The following is a 25,679-nucleotide window of genomic DNA, read 5'->3' as shown; positions in this document are numbered from 1 at the left end:
AAATCAGTTCACCTCCTTATGAACTTGTCTGAAGTTTGACTCTATAGGCAGGCTTAATTAGGCATACTTATGTAAGTGGGTTTATCTAGCTGGTGGAAACGCACGCTCTATAATCAAATCTAGTTCTGTGTTTCAATTCTAACTTGTGACTTTTTCCAAAATGACCATATTCCTAAAAATACTGCAGTATTATAACAGATTTCAACTTTCAACAGACACGACTTATTCTTAACTTTTTTTACAAGATGGAGTGGGTTTCCTAACACCTACCCCATTGGATGCCAGCACATCCTCTGTCTCCTCTTCCTTGTGCTCCATGTGCATCTCAAAGGGGTTTCCCTCTCGCTGGTACTGCTGGAACAGGGACAGCTCCTCCTGGGCCGAGCTGCTCGAAGACGCGGCCTGCCTACTCGGGGACACCGAAGGCGAGCGACACTGACCCATAAACTTAAACTCCTGGATCGGAAAAGATGGGACACAGGGGGACACAGGGAATTGTTACTGATCAGAGTATCCTACAAAAAGTCTATGAGACTTTTAAAATGAATAAAGTTAGAGGTAATTTAAAAGAAAACAGAGCCAAGAACTCCAATTAACACGTCATTTGTACACAGTACCTTTGACCACTTGGTTTTAAGCAGCTGCAGCACAACAAAAGCTAAATCACCATCTGTACAGGACGTCTGTGAGGAATTCCACTACTCACGCTTAAATCATACTGTAGTGAAGGCCAAGTAATACATTGCCTGCATAGTAAAGTGATAAAGGCATGTAAAATTCCCATGCAAGTCCATTTATTAGGAGGGTTCTTTGGTATGCTTATTTATCGTTTTGTGCAAAACAGAGATGAAGGAAAAAAGATAAAGATGAAAAAATACTCGAGTTCACTGCACTCATTTTCTTTACGTTCCTTTCCATCCATCAGTGTTGCTTTGAAGTGCAATGAGCTGTACACTCAGATCGCAAAATGTTTTCTTCTACTTAATCTTGGAATTTCTTCAGCATTGTTAAATGCCACAGTGTTACCTGAGTATTCCTGCTGACCATTTCCATCCCTTTATGAGCAGCGTACCCATCGTCTGATGGCTGCTTCCAGCAGGTTAACTTGCCATCTCAAATCATCTCAAACTGGTTTCCTGAATGTGACATTGAGTTCCCTGTACAGAGACGGCCTCCAGATTTTAATCCAATAGGATGTGGTGGAATAGGAGATTCAGAGATGGATGTGCAGTCCATAGGAAAGGTTGTATTTTTTAACTGTGGCTCATGAGTGTGAGAAAAACTGTCTAACATACATCCCATAAGGGACAGCAGCCGTTTGATCTTCATCTGTGTTTTATAATGAGCAGTGAACTTTACGCACTTGCACCCGGTTGCACGCGCGCACACGTCACTGAGCAGATTCAGCGTTTCACATCCTCATGCAAATTTCACAGCAGTGAGTGACAGCGTGGAATAAATGAAAGCACCCTCCCTTCACCTTTTCGCCTCAGTGCTGTGTCTCTTACTCACATGGAGCTGGGCTATGTTAAAGTTAGACTTGACTGGACACAGTTCCCACGTCTCATTTTCCAGAAACATCCTCAGCTCCTCCAGTCGGGCCCTGAGGGGTTGCGAAAAGAGAAAAGGGAATGAGCACAGTGCTGAGGAAAGGTCAGGAAGAAGAAAAAGTGAAAGAGACAGAAAGCATTAACATCTGTCCATTAATCACCTAATTCAACCCCGTATAGTCAAGCAGCTCCCAATTTAAACACAATGACATCAATAAAGCCTGCAAAGGTCACTAATGCGAAGTGTGAAGGAAAAGTTCTGTGTGTGCTGTTTGCAACACGATTCAATGCTAACTGTGATCACAGCTCACAGCAGCCACCCCAGGTGCTCACCCGCTAGGTCAGTATCCTTCCTTCGGTGTGAAATGTCAGTGCGGTGTTCACTTCAAACACAGCAGTGCTGCTTGTTTCTTTTCTTTAAGGCGTTTAAAGTATGAAAGTAAAAAAACACAAAAGACAGTGTCGAATATTCACTGTAATACTGTACACTTGTCCACTCGACAGCTGAATTTCTTCAATTCAATCCACTGTGAATCAGAGGACATTAAAACCTTGAGACTAGTTCAATCGCTCAGCACGAAAAACAAAACAAAACAAAACAAAGAAAACCCCATGCGGATATCAACAATGCTGGAGTTCTAAAATATTTATTATGCCTGAACTCTGACAATGTCAGTCTGTGCTTTGCATCCAGAGGCTGACAGTACACCCCCGCTGATGACCAGGTGTGTTACCGCAGGAACCAGACGGAGAAACATAGACATACTTTGCTATAGGGTAAATATAAAGCACTCTGAATGGCACGGTGTAAAGGTGTGTGTGTGTTTGGTCGAGTCTTCTTCGTCTCTGGGTTTCTTTGACCTTTCTGCTTTTTCGTTACATGTTCACAGGACTGACGCTTATAAGAGGAATCATATTTAAGCGCGTTATCAATGATTCTTGACAGGTAACCTTAACACTGATCAATGCAAATCACCTCAGATGATGTGGAGCCTTCTGCGTGAAACTATACATATTTATGAATTTGGCAGGAGGTTATGCAATCAGGATGTAAATGTGCTTCCAGCTCAGTGAGTGTTGGCATGTAATTACACATCTAGCTCCGAAGAGGGTTACGCCTGGGATAGAGCATGTTGGAGGCAGCAAGTGGTTATCGCCATGTGCAAAGGTTTCTCTCACATAACGATATCCTGCTTTCTAAGAAATGGTTTCATCTACTTTCCATCATGTTTAGCTTTGAAAGACTCGCCCAACATCTGCCGTAACTCTCACATAGTTCGGATAATGATCAAACAGAAGGCCAGACGTTTCTTACCTGTGGTAGTTTTTAAAGTAGTTGACACTCTGGCGTTTGATAGACTCCTGCAGGACCTCAGACTTACTGCCACAAAACTCCTCACCCACCTGCATCAACCTGAAAGAGAAGGTTGGCGGGAAAAACTGATCACAAATCCAAAAGTGTGGTGGGAGGGAAGGAAGATAAAGTAAGGAGAGCTAGAGACAAAGACAGAGACAGAGTGGAAGTGTTAAAACAAATCACCTGTTTGAAGAGACTGCACTAAGACAGACTGGCTCGAGAGATGCAATGACCACAACAGCTTTATCGATAGCTGCAGGGATGAGATGGCTCATTTACAGTAGGTATCTTATCAGATGAAGTCTATAATGAGAGGACAAACCAGCTGCCTCTTTTTTTTTTTTTTTCCTTCTTTCTTTGTTTCAAATCTTTTTCTCCTCCTGCAGAGAGAGCTCCCGAGGAGAGGAAAGCTCCTGCAAGATGTGACAATCTCCCCCACCAGTTGAAGAGCCCCCCAGGTGGCTCGATGCACCGGCGGCACCCTGCTCCAGGGGTGGGCCCCCATGCACCCACCCGCCCACAACCCCGGCAACACACCAACCAGGACCCAAGCCCCCGAGGCCCGGCCCGGGCCCCAGCCCAGAGACGGAGCGCCCCCAGACAAACCAGCTGCCTAATGAACCACTGAAGCCACCCTTTGAGGTTAGAGCTTTGAAATAACTTCACTTATAGCTAGGTGTGCAGAGAGATGCCACAACTGCAGGTCAGGAATATCATGATTAAGCCATTTGTTGGTTAATTTGTTTGATTAAAAAAACAAAAAAAACAATTGCCACTCATTACATTAGAGGCAGCTGACAAACCTAAGGTAAGTCTAACATGATAAGAGAGCACTAAGGTGCTGGGATCTCTCACTGCAGGAGTCATGGCTTCGGGTTTTCCAATATCAAAAACAGCCTTTAGCTTCAAAGCCACAGGAGGATTACTGCTGTCTGTGTGTGTGTGTGTGTGTGTGTGTGTGTGTGTGTGTGTGTGTGTGTGTGTGTGTGTGTGTGTGTGTGTGTGTGTGTGTGTGTGTCTGACTGACAGCTGAGCCAGCAGAGGCTCTGACACATTGTACACATGTCTGCTCTGGTAACTCTGTAACATGCGAGTCAAGAGAGAGCGCGAGGCTAAAGAAGTGGAACCACAGAATTTTCCATTAAAGCACCCAGTTCAAATAATATTCCCCATTTGTACTTTACAAAACATTTGATCTCAAGTATGCAAGCATTGTAACTGGTACTGTTATTTCTATGATTAAAAAAAAGAATTAAAAAAGGGGGCCCTGAAATTTACTTGTGATTTTATTTTAAGAGGAGACACACTAATAGATATAAATCACATAGAAAATAGAACCACGCAGTAAGAAAACACTTGTATGTTTTTGTATCACAACCTTTTTGAAATATTATTTTTACACGAGATAATGTGGCTTATTTTAAATACTACAAAAGATTACAGAAAAAGAACGGCACATAAAGTCAGGTCCAAAACTCTTACCCTTATTTTATTTTGTTGTATTACAAGAATAAAAGTTTTTATAGAGGAGATACTGAAGAAATGATACTGGAGCAAAAATATCACTAAATCTCAAATTCATGACTTGGAATAAAACACGTTTCACTGCAGTGTTTCACATGCATTTCTATACCCGGTTATTCCCTTAAGTAAAGAATGTGTTAATCTATTCTTAACAGTACTTCAGTCTTACTTGATAACAGTGTCTGATATGCAATGACAGCAACTCTACATATCCTAATCAGGAAGACATGCACGTGATATTTCTTTTAACAACGTTTCTGAAAGCCACAGCAAAGAGCTTTTACAGCGATAAGAACGCTAAAACAACCCATCAGCTAGGGCTGCTCGATTATGGCAATAATGATAATCATGATTATTTTCACTGAAATTGAGATCTCGATTATTTGACGATATTTATTTAACCCTTTAAGACCTACCATAGAACCAAGTCCGCCAGAGCTTATATTATTTTATTTTTACATGCTGTAGTGCCATTTTTGGGAGCATTTCAAGTTGCTATACATCAATACAACTGTTATAGCCCATATTTTAATAATATGTATGCATTAAGTCCATAGTAATTACATTAATTACAAAAAAGTGCAATAAACTACAAAAAAATTAAAAATCGTTTTGGTTTTTTTACATATATTTCTACTTGGGGAAATTTAAGAGGGTTATCCCTCAAAACTTGAAATACAAAAAAGTTGCAAAAAATAGTTTACAACAACAGGAAATTTATTTTGAGCGTCTTCATAGTTTTATTTTGGAGATATAGCAATTTTTATATACTGCAGGAAAAACAAAAAACAATCCTATGATGCAAATTTGCAAAGAAAACAGCAGGTGCATCAAAATAAACTATTTCCAGTAGTGCAATTCGAGTTTTAAGCATCACAGAAACTATTCAGAAAAGTATAGAGTCAAACATGACTTATAACAACACCAGTATAGGCTGTTAAGGCCTACAAGTAAAAAACTACATTTTCCGCGAAAATGACATCACTTCCGGTTTCGGACAGGAAATGGCGGACATGCGATTGTGGGAAATGTTATGAACAGCTGATCGGATCGGCAAAGCCTGTTTCTGGAAATTATGTTTTTGTTCCTGCAAGTGCTTTTTATGCAATTTTTGCAAAGCTTTATGTGGAAGGAAACCGTGACCGAGGACAAGCTGATGGCATAAGATGTAAGTACAACTCCTCTGGTTTCACATGCAAAACAAATTATTGCGCTAGCTTATGCGGTTCTGGTTCTACAGGGATTTAAAGGGTTAACAATAACAATGTATTGAATAATGACTTTAAAAAATAATATAAAATAGTGTGCAAATACTGATAACAGTGCAAATGTTTGCAATATAAAAAATAAATGAAAAATGTAAACATCTATGTTTAGTGAACTTTGCAGTGTTGCTCTGTGGTGCAGCTACGACACTGTAGCAAAGTTTACACACTGTGTCTACTTGATCCACGTCTGACTCCACGAACCCATAATGTTTCCACACCACTTAAGTTTTTTTTACCTCTCTTTTCAACCAACGGCAGTCACTCTCCTCGCCAAATAACTTCTGCTTAGCTTTCCGAGCTTCCCTGGGGTCCTCTTAATTGTTGTGATGCGTGTTCGAAATGCAGAGAGGTGCGCTTGATTTGCCACACGGAGCAGCGCGAGAGTAAAGCACGAGGGAGGGGCTAATAATCGGCTCAGTCATTTTTAATGATCGTTGAAAGCCCAGATCGTAATCGAGATTAAAATTCGATTAATTGAGCAGCCCTACCATCAGCTCACAGTAAACACTTGCAGAAACAGCATTTCTGATGCAGAACTGGCACACACTAACTTGAGCTCTGGGTTGGTGGAATCTTTCACTTTTTGCTTTTTCTTTGGATGTTGTGTTTAGAGGTGCTGGGGCAGGGTTAACGTGCCAACAGTAGTTTTTTGGAGTAGGCACCATGTGTGTGGTTTCATGTCACTGTTGTTACCTTTCACGCAAAAAAGTCTGAAGAAGCCGCAAAACACTGCAGACCCCAGAGTTATTCTGTAGTTTTCATTATTAGTTATTTTGTGTCCACGCTGTTCGCCCGCCCAGCAGGGTGACGACTATAGCCCACCAGCCTTTTACGACTGAGGGGTGAAAATCCAAAAAAGCCTCCTCAGACTGACTGAGTTAACCAATTTGACCAAAGTGAAAAAGACTAAAGCTAAACACGTCCTGTCTATTTGATATGAACACCCACTATTTTTTCCATTACTTTCCTTTATATTCACATCCATTTAATATAATCTTTTTAAACGTTTCACAAAAAGGTTTTTCCAGATCTAGTTTTAGTTTTATGTTTCCTAACTTATAATGATCTTTGTAGTCTGCTTCGTCATTTCTGTCTCTCTCCTATGATGTGAGGTGATCGTTCCTGATGAATCAATGATATATTTTTTCTGCGGAGCTAAACAAAGAACTTGCGTAACGCAAAAAATGTCACAATCGCTTGATGAGTAACTGCGATACCACTGCTAGATTTAGGAAACACCACCATTAACACATTGTAGAGCCACATCTCTGATTCTTGAGCGCTGGTTTAGCTGGTTTAGCTCACTGGGAAGAGCAGGCACCCATATGCCGTATACCTGGGTTTAAATCTGACCCGCGGCCCTTCTCCTCTCACGCTCTGTTTTCCTGTAACTCTTCACTGTACCCCACTGAAAAAGGCCCAAAAAAATATCCCTGATTCTTCTTAGTACACTAGGAAAAAGGGGGAGTTGGAGAAACGGGTTTGGAGAAATTACCTTTATAGTTAACAAAAAAAACCAGTTGCCATTATTGGAAGCATAAGAATGAATGAGTGTGAGTCTAAAACTTAAAAAAAAGGATGAGAGAGAGGTGTGTGTGTGTGGGGGGGGGGGGGGCACAAAGAGGAAGGGACAGCAATAGCAAGATAATGAGGGCCAATTATTGGATACAAGCATGAGCTGTCTGCACTAAACCTGAGGCGTACCTGCTGATGACATCCAGCACCACTATGAAATCGTCGTATTTGAAGTTCGACATGTCTGTCCCCAGGATGTAGGCCTTCACTTTCAACTGGACATCCTGTGGAGAGAAATAATAGGGACACAGTGATTTGTGGGAGGAGAACCTGTGATAAGGCAGCTCCAAGTGGATCAGAAATTAAAATGCAAAATAAAAATTGAAATACAAATTTAATGGAAGAGAAATGCTTCAGAAAAACTTTTTTTTTTTTTTTTTTAAACGGTGGTGCAGACTTTTCAACAAACCTGCCAGATTCGTGTCAGTCCATGCTCCAACTTCTTCTTCACATAACTGCGGTCCACGGCCAGCTCATCGGACTCGGCGGCAGCAGCATCCTCTGCAGGTAGTCAAAAAGGCATACAGTTGAATTAAAAACGAAAACACACACACACAGTGACCAATTAAAATTCTCTATTCAGATCCACCTCCTTTACCTTCTGGCTTGGCTGTCATTTCAGAGTCAAAGACTCTGCATCATTTAGCAATTTTAACGCGCATTTGCACAATGAAGACTGGATCGCAATCCACTCCCAGCACAAAAAGGTAATTATGTTAAATGAAAGATTAAAATTCCACCGGTGTATTTTAATATGAAAGGGAACACGGTGGTGTATGTATGAACTAAGGTGGTGTCAAAAGTCCTTCATTGTCAGCTAAAGAGTGGGAGACTTTCTGTAGTGGCTGACAGTCAGCATCTGTCAAGAGTGTAGATCGTGTTACTCCCAACAGAGAGCGAAGAGTGACAGCAGCCTAGAAGCAAGGAGAACAAAGCTGGATGACAGCTTAATACAGGCCTGGATCCCTGTTCACTGTCACACCATCAGATATGCTAGTTTCTCAATTATCAGGTCAGTACCCTCTCTTTCTGTGTGCATTTTTCTTCCTCTCCCCGATCAGATAGATCAGACCACCATGTGGCAACGACACTGTAGCGTGTCGAAACGGCAGCGATGCTTCCCCTAAGCTGAAAATTGCTTTCATTAAATTCAAGCCGCTCTCATGTTTGAAGGGAATTTTTAGGAAAGCCACGAGCAGTTAGCCTGTAAGTCAACAAACGAGCAGTTCTCGGTTTCACATTAAATTCTATTGTAACGCAAAATAAAACCAAACGATTGGGAAAACCCAGCTTTTTATTTTGTAGTTGATTTAAAGATTCACATTTTATACAGTAAATATGTAGTTTAAACACTTCCAGACTCTTGCTTATCTTCATAGTTTCGTTCTTATACATGAGAAGAGTAGATTTGCAGATTATTTAAAAAAAAATAAAAATAAAAATCAAATATTTATCTTAATTTGGGTGGTTTCTTTTGCAGCCCTGCAGTTCATCTTCTGTCTGAAATAAGCTGTTTGAGTTTCTTTCCTCTTAAGGTAGCTTCTGCTGATTATCTGCCCCTCATCCGGAGCTTCATGCATAAGATGACCAGATAGGGGAAATCCACTCTCTTCGACATCACACAGATCCAAGAGTAAAGAAACTCTTTGGGCTCACCCGGACTTTAATATACCCCGACCTTGAATTTGAAACCTTGGCTGTGTTTACTATGTTCTATTAAAACGAATAAATATATATCTTATTTACATGAATAAGTAAAAGCACAGTGGTTCCTTTTCAAATAGATTACTTTTTCCTTTCATCGTCTTCCTATTGGATTAACATGGAATTTCAATTTGGGAACAGGCATGAATTATGCAGCAAGATGACTGAAAGACCCGCAGACCGAAACACAAACACATAATTTAACTCCGCTTGGCTCAAACGTCTGCTGTCAAACAGAGCATCTGTGCAGTGGCCCTGCTGTGCACGACTATAAATATCTCCTGCAATTTTTTAAATGAGAAAACTGTACGTGTACGTTATGTGCTCAGAAAAGAAAAGTATGTGGTGACGTTACAAAGCTGCGTATGAAAACAATCTGTGGCGGTGAATGTGTTTTCATATTAACGCTGGAACAAAAAGCGCATCCATTTAAAAAGAAAAATGAAGAAAAAAGCCATACACATGAATCTGCATTAGATTTACACAGCCCACATGCTGTGTAAATCTAATTATATAAATATAATGACAAAAAAGGAAAGAAAGAGCCAGCAGGGACAGTTACATCAAGATGTTGTGAGGGGAGAATGAGGTCACTGCTGAGTGAAAAAACAGGAAAAGACATTAAAAGAAAACAGAACAAAAGAAAAAAATTGGATCCAAGACATAAAGGAAAATAAAAACAAACACAGGAACTCCTCAATGAACTGACACTTCGATGCCTTTGAGTGTACTTTTTCTTGTTACAGAGATAAGAAGTTCAAAAAGTAAAGAATCTTTAGATCAGTGATGCCCAAAATACAACAATTCTCCAACAAGTGGTTTAGCTGAATAATGAGTCCAAAAATATATTTTAGTAAAACTACTGATGTCTGATCATTCAGAGCTTAAATCTTGAGTTTAAAATGAACACTTTTTTAAACTTGTAAAGCTAAAGAATGAAAATCCTCAACTTTAATGACCTAAAAGGTTTTTCACATTTATTTTATGCCCAGCAATTAATGTTAGAGCATCAAACCACTAAGAAACGTGTTGTTCTTACCCCAACTACACATGAGGAAATAATTATTTCATCCCATGCTGCACCATGTCTACAGATTCAATGTCTTCCATCAACCTCTCCACTACTATTGGCAAGATCAAAGAGCTGTCAAAGGACATCAGGGACGAGACTGTACAAGGCTGGAGTGAGCTACAAGAACATCAAGCTGGGTGAGAAGGTGACAACTGTTGGTGTGGTTACTCAGAAACGCAAGAAAGAATTGAAATCTCTCAGCACTCGCATCGTTCCCATAACTCAAGTCGCTGTGTTTGTAGGAAGAAAAATGCTGAGCATGACCCGAAGAACATCATCGGCACGGTCGAGCACGGAGGTGGGAACATTATGCTTCGGGGCTGTTTTTCCCTGCTAAGGGTACAGGACGACTTCAATGCGTCTTGGACGAGAACACTGACGATGGGCTTGTGGATGCGTCTTCCAGCATCACAGTGACCCAAAACATACAGCCAAGGTAACAAAGGAGTATCTAAAGAAGGCAGTGACCTTTCGATTAAAATGAAACTATCGTAAAAATTAGAGTCTGTTTATTGCTTTGGAAGTGAGAAAACTTACAAATTCAGCAGTGGATGAGATAATTATTTTCCCCCACTGTAACTGCTTTATATCACAGACATGGTCAAACATTTCCATAGTCATCAGGGTGAAAACTCCCCCTCCTGTTACCAAGGATAGATGATGTTCACTTTGGGCACCAGACCTGCAAAATGATTTAATAGACAAGGAGATGCAACTTTTATGCCAAACCGTAGATCTAATTTAAATTCCGGTCAGCAAGAATATTTTTGCACCTGCCTATCATGGATGATTATCTTCTCGTCCCACCAACTGATTGCAATCTTCACACTGAGAAATTCCCAGGGGGTTGATCTGATATGAAATGTGTGGCCTTACTCATCTACGTGTCTTGCCTCTTGTAAGTATTTTCATTACTTACCTTAACATCAGCCCATCCCTACATTTTACCGTCACAGCCCTTACTTTCATTCTACATCCATAACATTACAATTGTAATAATAATAATAATAATAATAATAATAATAATAATAGCTGCTTTAAAACAAACAATCCAGTCTGGCGATTTTTAACAGATACCCATCTCTGGTTTTAATTTCAGTCATTAATTGGGATGCTGTTGTTAAACACCATCGCGTCATTCACTGAAAGACAAAAGAACGCAGGCCTAGGAGACATGGTGACATGGCAACTTGACATATCGGGGTTCAATTTAATGAGCACACGGACGGCAGTGGATGTGAGGCAGTGTGAGGGGGGGGGGACAAAAATTGGGGAAGATAAGTAGAAGAGAGGTCGTGAAAGCTAAGAGCTCTGATAAAATTGAGAGCAGGAACTGTAAGTGACTAATTCATGACACAATACTGAGATCCACAGGGTGTGTGCCAAAAAGAGTAAGTACGAAAAGAAGCACACAATCCTCCCCACCATTTTTAACACTGCAGTAATAACTAATAGTTTGAAATTAGCATCCACTTGCCTACAAAACACTAGACATTACAACAATGATTGCTTCAGAAAAAATGACACGCACGTAAATCCTGCCAAAAACATAACCTCAGTTCTGATGGCCACTGGGAACAGTTGATTGGGGATATTTTTATTTTTCCTTTACGTGGTCATTTCACTGGAACGCCACAGGAACAGCAAACGTTCCAGCTGCATATCCACGGCCGCTGCAGATTGGTGATTCATCACTGAACATCACTTCCTTTCCATTATTCACAGCCTACAATTGCTGCTCTTTAGCCCTCTGTAGCCTTCTTTTCTTCTGTTTATTGTACATGCTGGTTTTCATTTGGCTTCCTCTTTTCTGTCCTGACGCCCTCACTTTGTTTGCATGTTCTGTATTGAATTTCCTTCTTAAAGATTTGGATAAATCTTTCTACTGTTTCACAAAACGACTCTCTTGCTGGTGCCATGACTTGTTTCAATTAGCCACGTGTAATAGCTTGCTCAGGTCTGCAAACACTCATTTAACTACAGCTTTACATTTCTTCAGAAAGCGATTGCATGAGATTTTCCTCCGCTTCAAGTGTTTCAACAATTTTTTCCTCTACTTGATCTGGAAAACTCATTAATTTAAATGACTAAAAATAGTGACTCCATAATTTTCCCTGTAAATGTGTATAACTAAAGAATCTCATTTGATTAACTGACAATCAGATATGACTATGTTTACTCAGTAAAAAATAAAATTAAAAGAAGAAAAGAAAAAACAAACAGGTTATAAGATGCACCCCGAAAATCTGATATCAATCTAGTACAGATAACATCTATGGTTTTGCTCTTTGCTTAAAGAGCAAAAGCAACTTATTCTGATAATTCACAAAATAATTTGGAACTGATAACCTTTATATTAAGTTTGACATAATATCCTGCCCCAATTTTTCATCTTTCCACCAGTTTTCTGAGTTTCTCATATTCTGCTGCTGTTGTCACCTTAGTTCACGCCAGTGTGGCTTCCCGCTGCTAACCTGGTGAGGGTGGAGGCAAGCCTCCAACACTGACTAATAAAAACCTTAACAATTGTTTCTACAGAAGAGGAGGAAATAAATAACAGGGAAAGCAGGGAAAGCAACCCTTTGTGAATCCATAGGTGGCAAACAGTATTTGACCTTCCGTGTCTGCGCAGGTAACAAAGTTCTTAGTGACTCACAGTCAAACCCCTGCAGAGGCATCGGCCCCTCTGTGTGTTTTCTTAAAAAAAATATGATGCATATAAAAGCAGCACGTGCACAACCTTTGCATTTTTCCAAAGCGGAAGGTTTTACCATTGTAGCCTGCAAAACACAATCTAAAAGAAGCAGTGGGTGATTATTAGTGTGTCATGGATAAAAAAAAAATAAAAAAAAATTATTTATTTAATACATTTGAGAAATAACACAAAATGAAAGGGAGAAAAACAGAAATAATTACTGGCCAAATATAGCCTGTAACGCCTGGTTAATAAATCCAAATGAATCTTAAAGGATTAAAGATGATTAAAGTGAGACTTTAGAGCAGTCTGGACATAAAAAGTTTTTGTTTTTTTTTACTAACAAATAAAACTTAATGTCTTGGCATCTATTCATAGTATCTAACCTCCCACCAGAAATTATTTTTATTTGAAACATGCAGGTGCTTAAAAAGATTTCCATGGCAATTAGATTTACCACAAACTTCACTAAGTTGCAGTGAAAAACACAACTCAGCCAATGTTTGAAAGCAGAAAAAAGCTAATCAGAGCTAAGAACCGATCAATAACAAATAACACACAAATGGAAAGAATAAATATATAATTCCTGGATTTTCATTTTCTAGGTTATAAGCTGTCCTGCAGTTAAACAGATATGGCGTTATATTATAGATCACTGCCTTGCAACGTTTCACCAATGCAACAATATTAGGCATCACAGCAATGCTGTGTCATAATAGCATTGTTATTGTGGATTACTCCATCACTCCGTTCTCTAATGTGCACCAAAAGTAATCTTAGGACATTTCACACAAATTGACTCTCCCTACTTCAGTTTATATACCAAGATGCTATTAAACATTAATGTGGTGTGAAGGCAGCTTCTGTACATTCCAACATGCTCAATTGCTCTCCCACACAAGGAGCCACGGCTGCTCCCAGTGGCCATCGGAACTGATCAAACACGACGGGGAGTGTGCTACAGCGGCAAATCCATTGTGTTAGGTAGGGAGATGAAGGTCACCATCGCCATAAAATACTCTTTGACAAATGATAAAAGCTTATACAGTAAATTACTAGTCACAACCCACCCGATCCACCCGCCCCCGCACCCCACCAGGACAAAGCCAGGGTCAAGGACACCTTTACATGGAGGTGACAGTCAATCGAATAGTGAGATGACAGATGTGCCTCAGGAAAGGGAATATGGTACCCGTCCTTTCCACACTGAGGACGACCACATTTAATGAAGGATCCTGCGAACATAGCATGTCATCAACCATTTAGGACATCCTTTTGTGCCCTCATTCATTCACCTAATGAATGCTGTACAATATGGGGGGTGAAAATAAATAGGCAGCAGGAAGGCCATGGCTAATATGATTGGTCTTCATTTACATCTTATTTTCGATAAATTCTTCAGATAATTATATTAACAGTAATCAGGTAACAGTAACTGGAAATCCAGTGTACTTTATTACTTTTATTAAACTTTTAAACCACAAATTACGAATTGCCTTGAGAATAGAGCTTCTTTGTATTTTGCTAGATAAAAGAGCAACAGAAGCAGAAATTTGTTGAAACGTTCAAATATACAAAGATACTGCATGTAAAGTACGGCAAAAACAGAAGGTGCAAGTCATTACTTTGTGTGACCACCTTTATTCTACAACACAGCCTGAACTCTCATAGAAAAGCTTTTTAAAGTAATTTCTTTAAATAGTCTTCAGGAATAGTTTCCCGGGCTTCTTGAACAACATTCAAAGCTCTTCTTTGGATCCTGGCTGCCTTTTCTCCTTCTTTGTCAAGATGATCCTACTGTGGGACTCATGTAATGGACACAGATGAATGTATTGTAATAGATACTGGACCCCTGGGAAAAATGATTCTAAACTCATCTATGCCTGGAAGTGTCATTTGTCCAAGTGTGCAACAATACATTGCTTCAATAGCATTGAAGTTGGAATCTGGGGTGGCCAATCTATGACTGATAAAGTTCCCTTGGGCGCTTTTCTATCTAGGTATGCTTTTACTACATTGGCAGTATGGTTGATCCCTCACAGATGGTATTACATGGTTGATAAAAATCAAATCCACAGTGGATCAGATTTCTGTCTTTACAATTCCATCAGTTTGCCTCTCAGCTGACCTCCGACGAAAATACTGACAATGATTTGAATTTGGATTTAACGCTCCATAACATTTATGTTCATTCCTGGTCTAATGAAATTTGATACCTTAACCTTTTCTCCATGTTTTCTCAGTAATTAAATGATAGTTACAAGTTACATATTGTTACATGCATTACAAAAGGTCTTCAGTTATCTGAGGACTGGTCAATAGAACAAAAAAAGAAAAGAAAAAAAGCATCAAAAGTGTCCTCATTAGGATTTTTGTTGGTGTGTAGGACTGCAGCCTATAGTTGTATATTGTTAGCTGGTAATTATGTGACAGTGCATTTCAGGTCTTTTTACAGAATAACGAGAAAGTAATGTAACAGGTATCTTGATGCGTGCGCAATCATCCAGGTGAGGAAATTCTTGAGTAATGACTCCAACGCTGGCTGTAGATAGTTTTTTTTGCCTCTTTCACTTTTTACTGGGATATTCGGCTAATAGCTCTCTGGGGGAAAAAACACGGTGCAAAAAGGCTATTTTATACCTATCAAACTGTTATCTTCGGCATTTTTTTTTTATAGATTCAACAAAGGAAGTGACAGGCTGCTATTAAAGTATATAAAATACAATTTTAATTAGGTTCTTGCTAAGTTGTCTGTTCATCCCTTGAGTTGGGTGCCTTTTTACATTTAATAATTTATAAACACAGTGTTACATGTCTTACCACAAAAAAAAAAAAATCCTTCTACAGCTTCTAAAAAGGCCTGTTTGTATTAGCACAAAGCAGAAGAAACCCAAAGTCACATATGCATCATAGTCCACCAACTCTGCATGAATCTAATCCTTACACCCGGATCACATTAATTGCATAATGTAAATCCAATAATGAGTACATAAAATTCATATTCCAGTAATTAAGACAGACTACTGTTCTAGTTTAAGTTTCATAATGCAACATAACTAAAATACATCAAACTGCTGAGCATTACTGGAAAACTGGTTCATTGTAAAGCTATAATGACACATTTCATTGCACCACTGAAAAGAAGAGAATGAGACAGAGTAATTAGGAGTGATTGTTCTGCTACTGGCTGAAAAAAGAAAGCACTAAAGCACTGCCATGCATTTAACATTCTCTTTACAGGGCAAGGTTCAGTCATTCCTTTTTCGAAGGAATAAATCTGCTAAACCTATTGTAAGTGGAAATAAACAACAAGGAAAGACTGGCACTACCCTGACAGTGGAAAAAAAAATGGAGCCCGTTTTCACCAAGTCCATTGCCACCACAGCATCCTGCAGCGACATGCCATCCCATCCAGTTTGCATTTAGTTGGACCCTCGTGTATTTTTCTATAAGACAATGAGCCCAAACACACCTCCAGGATGCGTAAGGTCTATTTGAACAAGAAGCAGAACGATGGGAGTGCCGGGCCAGATGTCCTGGCCTCCACAGTCACCTGACCTAAACCCAGTCGAGATGGTCTGGAATGAGATGGGCCGTCTCTTTTCCCCTCACCCCCAACTTGTTCATGCAAATGGCTGCACCTCTCAGTCCCTGGTTCTGCCAGAGGTTTCTTCCTGTTTAAAGGAAGTTTTTCCTTCCCACTGTTGCCAAGTGCTTGCTCATTTGGGGTCTGATTGTTTTCTCTGTATCACTGTAGGGTCTCTACCTTACAGTAGAAAGTGCTTTGAGGCGACTGTTGTTGTGATTTGGCGCTATATAAATAAAACTCAATTTAATTGAATAATAATAATAATAATAATAATAATAAAAAGATGTGTAAAGTATAATTTGAGAAATTGTACTGAGTTGATATGACGGAACAGGTAAAACCCTTACCTGGAGTGGGTGTGGTCTCCTGTTTGTCATGCTCCTCGTGCCACTGCATAGTATGGTGGTAGCTTAGCATCACCTCCCACAATGCCTTACACAGATCTGTCAGGCAGGGAATGTAGCTGTCCGGGGTAATATGCTGCAGAGAGAGAGCAATAATGAAAAGAAGGTCACAAATAGCCTTTTTAGATTAATTCTTTCCAAAACTTTGTGCTGTATTTCCTTAGCTCTATTGCACCTACTTTTAAAAGTGTGAAATAAAGATATGGGCTACTGAGATGGGCAAAACGGATTCCTGGCCGTCTTCTACATTACATCTAATTAAAGTCTGCTTATGCTAATCATCCAAGGACACTGCTGGAAAACACTTTCTATGTCACAAGAAACACTTTCATGTTATGTAAGTGTTAATTAAAATAAGAAGTGATTAAAACAGGGACGGTACTGAGATGTAATCACAGAAATATACAGAGCAGATTTAGAAATATTTGATGTGCACACTAGGTGAGCGATTAGACTTCAACGTAACCGTGTCACTGACTTCCACATTAATACAGAGACGACTTTTAAAACTTTAACTGCAACAGTGAAGTACGTCTATGATGTCTGTGACAAAGCGATCCTTTTAGCAGGCATGCAGGAAAGCAAAGCGATATCAACAATTTGTAGTTGTTGTGATAACAGCAGTTCAGTCAAGCTCTAATACATTTTGTCTGATTTGTGTGCATCTGTACAACAAGCACAGTGCTGCAGATATACATGATGTGATGTGGGTGGAAAATTAGTCTGGATAAAGATGAATACATCCACTTTAATATTCTTTTAGCCCAAGCCCAAAACAAACGCATCTTTTTAAAAGCATTACTTGTACCCAAGCTTATAAACAGGCTATAGAGGGACTTCTTACTGCATCACAAAGCAAGCTGGCAATTTGCAATCCACTAAATTCAACCTGTGCCAATAAAAAAGAGAAAACAGATAAATATATCTTTAACTACAAACAGACTAACAGTGCCAATTAGATAGGTGTGCTCATGAACCTATGGCATTTCATGTTCTCCACCAGCACCACCATATCACAGCACCATGTTGCCAAGCAACCAGAGTGAGGGGTGTTTGAGTGCGAAGGTTAAGATCTTTAGCAGGGCTTAATGAGAAGAAGTAACCGCGACTGCACTCACAGAAAGTGTGAGTTTGAGTGGCAGTGATCTGCCCATCACACCTGCAGTTATAAAAACATTATCTACACCATCACTGGAAGCAGTCATCAACCTCGCTGGACACATCCCTCTGCACGAGTTCAGTGATGAGAGCTGGGAAGCTGCTCAGGATCTATTTTAGGCATTTGATTTTCTCAAGACAGTTTCCTATCATTATGCACATTTCAAATCCCAAGAAGTATCAGGGAGGGTTTGGAAAGAAAGTGCTGCTAAGTGAATTTCTCCCTTAATTGTGCGAGTGGGCATAAGCAGGAACAAGCAGGAAAAAACACAAATGCCTCACATTTTACAAGACAAGAGAATACAAGAGAATGCAGTTTACCTCGATCGAGGGACAGTCGCAAATCCCCGGCTCTCTCCCTCAAATACTCAATAAACATCATTAAACAAGCACCTCACAGAGAAGACTTTCTTCAATTCTGGCTCCCACTTTCACATTGCAGACTTATTGCATGAGTCTGGTTGGGTAAAAGCTGCAATATCTAACATTAGTTGAGTACAGAGATAACTGGCATCCAGTCTTTGCACTTAAAAGTTGCAGCACAGCTTAAAATTACAGCTTATATTCTTAATAATCTCTGTGAAGTTTTTTTTGTACTTGATGTGTTAGAAACAGATGGTTTTTCCTGGGTTGCCGTCTTCTTGTGCACATTTAATTTTCAAAACAGATCCTGACCTCAATGCGACTTTCACGAATGAGGCTTAACGAAATAGGATCCAGCATTTAGAATGAATTAATTAAAAAAAAACTTTGCAAAACTTTAATGTAAATCCAGCATCACAACTTTGCCAAAAGCAACAATTAAGAGCCCATGCTACGCAGTTGGTGACTTTTCCTGTTGCTTTTCAAACCACAGATATTCAGATACATACACAAATCATCCAGGAGACTAAAGAGAGAAAGATCTAATAAATTGGGCACCCTGGCATGAGGATCCAAAATAAAACAAAACATTCCTCTGAGAGAACTGAGGGAAGTTTAAAAACGCAGCTAAACAGCTTCTGTGACAGGGTAATAAAAACAAACTACATGAGACCAATTTCCACCCTTAAGAGCTGGGATAATAAGATGCACATCGTTCTGCAGTAGATTAGTTTGATTTTGCAATGAGGCAATCTGGAGCAATAGTTAACAAAAAAGCTCTCCCACGATCGTGGCAGCGCTGCTCGCTAAGAATAAGTAACATCTGGGGGTACAAATTCAGTCCAAGGCCTTACAGAATGGTCAGTAATACAAAAATCCCAAAGGTTGTATTTTAAAAAAAAAGCAAACTCAAAGATTGTGGGACAGATGTCGCAATGATAATTAAAAAGAACGTTTCAAGACTCACTATCAGCTTCTACAGACTGCAAAGCTCATAACATGCAGCTATATTACACTATACCTCTGTTTTAAAGAAAAAAATCTGGGACACTGTAAAAAGTCTGTGTACAGATACAACAGACATAACATTTCAAACAACAAATCTAAGGCGTTTAAATGTTTTTTTTCAAATGTGCTCATTTTGAATTTGATACTAGCAACATGCTTCATGGGGCGATTGTGGCTCAAGAGTTGGGAGTTCGCCTTGTAATCGGAGGGTTGCCGGTTCGAGCCCCGGCTTGGACAGTCTCGGTCGTTGTGTCCTTGGGCAAGACACTTCACCCGTTGCCTACTGGTGGTGGTCAGAGGGCCCGGTGGCACCAGTGTCCAGCAGTCTCGCCTCTGTCAGTGCGCCCCAGGGTGGCTGTGCTTGCCATCACCAGTGTGTGAATGGGTGGATGACTGGTTGTGTAAAGCGCTTTGGGGTCCTTAGGGACTAGAAAAGCGCTATACAAATACAGGCCATTTACCATTCATAAAAAAAGGAAACTATTTTTGCATCACGAAAGATGTCACATGCTGTAGTTTTGAAAAAGCAAATATTTCCACAGAGGCGTGCTGAATATGGTTTTACACTGTCTTGAGCAATATTTTAAAAAAGACAACACCTGGATGGCAACGTGTAAAAATCCTGTGTACTCCAATCAGCATTAATGGTGGTGGTGCAAGCTACCCACAATACCACTGTACATTCTGACTTTTACAGTTCCCATCAATACATCAGATGTTATGATGGTTATCCACAACTTCCAAAAATACATTTTTATTCCTCATGACAGCTCCCACTTCACCTCGGTGCATCTCTGATGAAGTGGTGACAGACTTTTTCCATGTGGCCTCACTCTTTACCCCTCAGAAGCCTACTATGAGCAACCTTTGGTCCTCTTTTCTGAACTGAGCAGTTTCTCTCATAGTTCAGGCCTGCTTATAGAAAATAATGACTGGATTTGCACCAGAAGTGGATGAGAGTGTTCTCTACCTATGCAGCTACCCTTGGACAAAACCAGAAACTACTGTAATCATTGTGAAATCCCATCTGTATTGATATATGCTGAGGTGTCAAATCTGAGTCGTCATCTCATCTCCTCGTGAAAAGAATACATATTTTTTTGTGTGTTATTTGGTTTAACTTGAATTTGTTAAACAGTTCACTGACGATGGGAATCAGAAGTGTTTCTGACCCCGTGTTCTAATTTTTACTACAGAATCGTGGCCCTTACATTCAGACACTTCTAAGAATTTCTTGAATCTTTCAATATACTGCGGATCATAGATGAGAATTTGCAATTTTACACTCAGAAGATTTATTTCTGAATTGTTTAACTTCAGTATTTGTATTGAGTGGTGTACACTCCCCATGTCTATTTAAAACGACTCACCATCTCTGGTATCCTCTTCTTATACCCAATCGTTTAGGCTAATTACTAAATTAGCCTAAACGACTGGAGTGTTGTAACAGAGGCCATCTAGGATTGAGAACATCTTTAGAAAAAAAACTTTCACGGGTCTCCTAAACAGTTACAGTGTTACCAAAAACAAACCCTTTGAATTAAAGCTGAACATCTCAACTTTAATCACATCTTGGCTGATTTTAAATCCACTGTGGTGTGCAGAACCAAAAATTGATGGACCTAACTGTTTGACAAAATGTCAAACAGTTAGGTCACTATGGCCACTTATTGATTTAAAATAGCATCCCAGCATGTTAGAAATGAGTGTGTGCATGCTGGAAAGAATAAAACAAATATTTGCGTGAGCTCATTCTCATTTGATGCTATTTTTACTCTGACAGGCTGGATAAACATCATTACTATAATCACTATGGTTTACGAGCAAGAAATGTATCATATTTGTTATGAAGTGCCCAGTCCACCCTCATCACTTCTCCTGTGTGACGGTCTATGACTTCTGGACTGAACTAACCTATTTGAATCAAGAGATTCGTATAGACTAGGGGATTGATGGGAGGTGAGGCTATCCAATACTGATGAGATGTTGATGTAAAATTAATAAGACCCTTTCACAATCAGAACTGACCTTTCTGAGTGCTCCCATTTGCCTTGAATTTTTAAGGCGCATAACTAAACGGTGAGTTCACAGGGGGAGATGTGGCTGTAACATTTCCTCAAATTTTATTTATCAGGGGAGGAGCTCGTAAAGTTTGCATTTCCACAGAAAAACAAAATTTCCCATTATTACAGGTCTAGACAAGCACAGAAAGTGGGACTTTAATACGTTTCTTATGAGCATATCAAAAGTATTTATTCAAAGAGCACTGCTCATTTGCCTAAAACACATTTTCAGTTTAGTCTGAGCCAGAACAAGTATATTCTTCATATTTGTCAGACAGACCTTGGAAACAAGAACTGAGTGATCAGTGTTGCAAAAATGGAACCACCTAGACATATATATATATATATAAATATATATATGTATATATATAGAGAGAGGATAGTGACAAACCCTTTAAACATGCAGCATCTCCAAAAGGACAAACTTTCTTTAGATTTTCAGTACCTCTTCAAAAGCACCTCATTGCAGCTTGTGCACGAACCACATAAGCTATAGGCATATATTTCAAATAGGTACTTCAATGAATTGTCCTTTTGACATTTTCAAATGCAGATATAAGTGCACTAAATAAAATAACCTAATGTAAGGAGTCAAAACAAAACACTTGATCTTCATATGGTGTCAGTGAAGCAAAGGAACTGCACGTGGGTGCTCACATGCCTCTCCATTTGAGTGTTTCTGAATGAGCTGCCATATCGAACAGAAGACCGTAACAACATCCTCAGAACTCTTCAATGGGTGAGTGTAGGTACACTCTCTGAAGTGTACCTACACTCACCCGTAGTGTGCTCGTATTATGAGTGGAACCATTCAGGCGACACAATATGCTGACAGAGACTCCGTCAAACGGAAGTAAACAGTAGGATGTGCACAGTTTTCTGTGTATCGTGACTGACAGGTATAATAAATAGTTGCTTGGTCCGGATTAGGAAAAAAGCAGGAAAGGAAGAAGACTAAAAAGAATAAAATCAGTTATGTCTTGAAGGAAGAATGATTTTTTCACTGTGTATAAAAAAATTCCTACATACAAGCAGTCGCTTTTCAAATGGCTAAAGGAACACATTCATCCAAAAGAATCTTTGACCTGGAACCCCTTTACAGACAGGAAAATAAGCTCCTCTCAGGCCATCTACCAGCAGGGGTAGAAGAACATGCATGAACAGAGAGAAACACACAGGAAAAAGGGGTGGAAGAGATCAAAACAGAAAGCAAGCGCATGTAGCTCAAAGGTAAGAGGTAAAGGACAGGCCATGGTGTATATAAGCATACAGGAAATACCCTGGGTAAAAGCTGTGCATTCAAACACCAAAGGACCAGGGAGGAATCCACAGCAACACCAGACGTATAAGGAGAAACTGTATCCTCGGATAAGGCTTGGGATAACCTTTATCTATACCTTCATATGCTGTACCCTCTATGTTGCAGGCCTGGCGTGAGGACATATTTTCTGAGGATGTCACGTCACCTCCAATACTGACAAAAATACCAACTCTGTGTCTCGAGAGAGAGAGAGACGCTCGAGCTATATCAAGGTTGTCAGGACAGTGAGGCACTGTGAATTAGCTGGCAATATGAGCTAAGAGAGTCCTCACAAATGACATTTTAATGTAAGAGAGGTGACCTTAACATGTAGCGTAGGAGGGCAGTGGGGGTTGTGCCGCATTAATGTGCCAGACAAGCTTTAAAAAAGCTCTTTACAGACAGTAAAGTTACTTTTTTACAGTGAGCCGAGCAGCATGGAGTGTTTATTTTCTCTTTGTTTTTTCACATTTCTGCAGTACTTTACTCAGCAGCTCTCCAAAGCCGCCATTCACCTTTAATGTATCTGCTACATACTGAAATGCCGGTCAAAACACTAATGTGACTCAGGGTGATAACTATATGGTGATAAATAATAACACAAAAGAGCACTCAGAGAGCGTAACTCCCCCACAAAGTAAATGGCTATACCGAAGCTTTGATGTTTTATAAGGATTTTATGGCGTTATTATCATGTGGTAGGGGACCGTACTGAAAACATTAAAAGTGTGTTGCACAGCTCTCTCCATGCCTTTTTATGTGATGGATACCTCGATATGGTTTCTCGAAATTTTCAATTTTGACCTTGGGTACTAATAGTGAAGGTCAAGGTCAAATTAGCCAACCTAGGTGCTCATGTCCCCTAAGGCCTCGTATATTGTTGTGAACTTTGAATACGATTGATAAAAAACTGTGGGAAATGATACGAATCAGGTGTTTTTGATTGAAATCTGGGTTTTCTGAAGCAGCAGCAGATGTGTGATGTCCTGAGTGGCACTTTTCTTTAACAACGATAAACCCTGCAACATCAGACCGCAGCAGTAAAACAATACAATAAAAGCTTCTTAATGTGCATTTAAACAGGCGGCACAGCAGCATAAACATTACCAACAATGTCCTGTGCTCTTCTACACACCCGACAGGTCAGCTGTTGCACACAGACTGCAGGTTTATAGAGTGAACTTTTTTTTTTGGATAAAGTAGTCCTTCTGTGGATGAATCCTGAGCTCTGTCAGATCACAGTTACATTTCAGCATCTTTATGGTGCTACTATGTGAGATGAAGTTGTGAAGGTGACCCCCCTCCCATGCTATACTTCTAGTAGTATCTCTCCATTCAGAAAGTTTGGATTTTCTAGCCAAAATATGATGATCACGATAACTAAGAGCATTCCTCGATGTCTGACTAAAGATTACACCCTTGGGTGAGAGTGTAACTCACTCCCAGCATGTTCATGATGAATTGGCCAAGTTGGCTTGCTGGGCATGAAATGTGATTTGTTTCGATCTGAATGGACAGAAAAAGACAGACAGAGCGAGATCTGAGGAATGTGGGCCAGTATGAAGACCCCCTCCCCCAAGTAAAAAGCACTGCTGCTGCTGCTGCAGTGCACTGAGTCTGTATTGTGACCAAGATTAATTATCTCACAGTAAAAGGCTACAATACACTATGCTTCTCACTGAAGTAATAACTTCTTTACTTTCAATCATGTTCTCCGTGCTCTTCTCTCCTCCTTAATTCAACTTTTACGAAAATCTGACAAACCACTGCAAGAGAATAAGAACGTATTCGAGTAAGTATTTGTGTATCCAGCACAACGCACTGGTTTCATGCTTTATTCAGGATCTCATCATACTGACTAAAAGAAAAAGGCTTTCGCGCCAACCAGCTGAAGCGGACTTAATCCTTTTATATAGCACAAAAGCCGCTCATAACACTGAACAAACAGATAGCACCAGCTCCTTACCGTGCACAGGTCCTTATACTGCATCTTCTGGAACTTGGTATCGGCATTGCCGGCGCACAGCTCCACGTATCCCAGCACAACTTGGAACACTGTGTTGTGGATGGCCTGGGTGAAGTGCATGTGTAACTGGTCCATAGCAGTCTGCAGAGAGAGCCAAACACACTGTTATGAAAACTATTACACCAAGATGTCACTGTCAGTCTGCCAGTGTGGCTCTGTGAAAAGGCAAACAGCAGGGAAATTGCAAATCACACTTCTTGGAACACATATTGTATACTTAATATTTCTAGTTTCACACTATGGCACAGAGGAAAATGAGGATAGCTGCGTACCCTGGGAACTGCAGTGTTCCAGTCAAAGTTGTTTTTTTTTTTTTTTTTTAAAGTGTAGTTTGCTGCTGTAAAAGGTAATTAATGAAGTCATACGGAAATTGCAGAAAAACACAATGACAGACAGACATGTTTGTGACGCATGTTGTGTTTCGGCAGAGCTAGCAGCCTCCAGCTCTGCTCACTCGTCGCACTATTAATTTCATGTGACACACCTGAAGCCATTTTGTTGAAATCATTTATCATAAAAGCATTATGACTCGGGGGGGAATAATCCACAATTACCCACTCACACTCGCTTGCTACTTAAACACTGCCTACAAATAACCTGCTGTTATTTACTTTTCGGTGAACTCCCCACTGAGCCTCTTCCATCTCCGCTGTGCTTTTGTTTGAAATCGACTACAGGTAATGACATTTCTTCTATATAAAGATCCAGCAAACATGAGGTAGTGTAAGCATTTATCTGGAGGTATATTCGTGCCCACCTGGTGACTGTAAATTCAATACTCCCCTCCCTTAAATAAAAAAAAAAAGAAACAGAAACACACACACACAAAAAAAAAAAAAAAAATACTGTTTTTGTCTCCACATACCCCCGTGGGGAATATTCTGTTGATGCTCAACATCAATATTGTCTGCCTGCTGTTTGATCGTGGGCAGGTAGCTCACAGTGAAAAGATCCCAGTGACAAATATGGGAAGAAAACAACAACAGCAAAGCGAGGGCTTTAAAACAAAATGAGCTAAAGCGG

At 39.9% G+C, this 25,679-nt stretch overlaps 1 protein-coding gene across 3 annotated transcripts in view; it reads right to left on the bottom strand.

The window, feature by feature from the left end:
- vps50 (VPS50 EARP/GARPII complex subunit) overlaps positions 1 to 25,679 on the bottom strand; it is a 122,453-nt gene that overhangs the window by 50,081 nt on the left and 46,693 nt on the right. For all 3 annotated transcript variants that reach the window (XM_040021432.1, XM_040021434.1, XM_040021435.1), the window contains exons 12-18: positions 24,597 to 24,737; positions 16,682 to 16,814; positions 7,684 to 7,775; positions 7,404 to 7,498; positions 2,866 to 2,964; positions 1,513 to 1,603; positions 271 to 456 (exon numbers count right to left, since the gene is read on the bottom strand). In XM_040021432.1, coding sequence (XP_039877366.1) covers positions 271 to 456; positions 1,513 to 1,603; positions 2,866 to 2,964; positions 7,404 to 7,498; positions 7,684 to 7,775; positions 16,682 to 16,814; positions 24,597 to 24,737 — 837 coding nt within the window. The remainder of the gene's footprint in view (positions 1 to 270; positions 457 to 1,512; positions 1,604 to 2,865; positions 2,965 to 7,403; positions 7,499 to 7,683; positions 7,776 to 16,681; positions 16,815 to 24,596; positions 24,738 to 25,679) is intronic.

The sequence above is a fragment of the Simochromis diagramma genome, unplaced genomic scaffold (assembly GCF_900408965.1).
Source record: "Simochromis diagramma unplaced genomic scaffold, fSimDia1.1 OVJJ01000753.1, whole genome shotgun sequence".
Classification (NCBI taxonomy): Eukaryota; Metazoa; Chordata; class Actinopteri; order Cichliformes; family Cichlidae; genus Simochromis; species Simochromis diagramma.
This window is presented reverse-complemented; position numbering and strand designations above follow the sequence as displayed.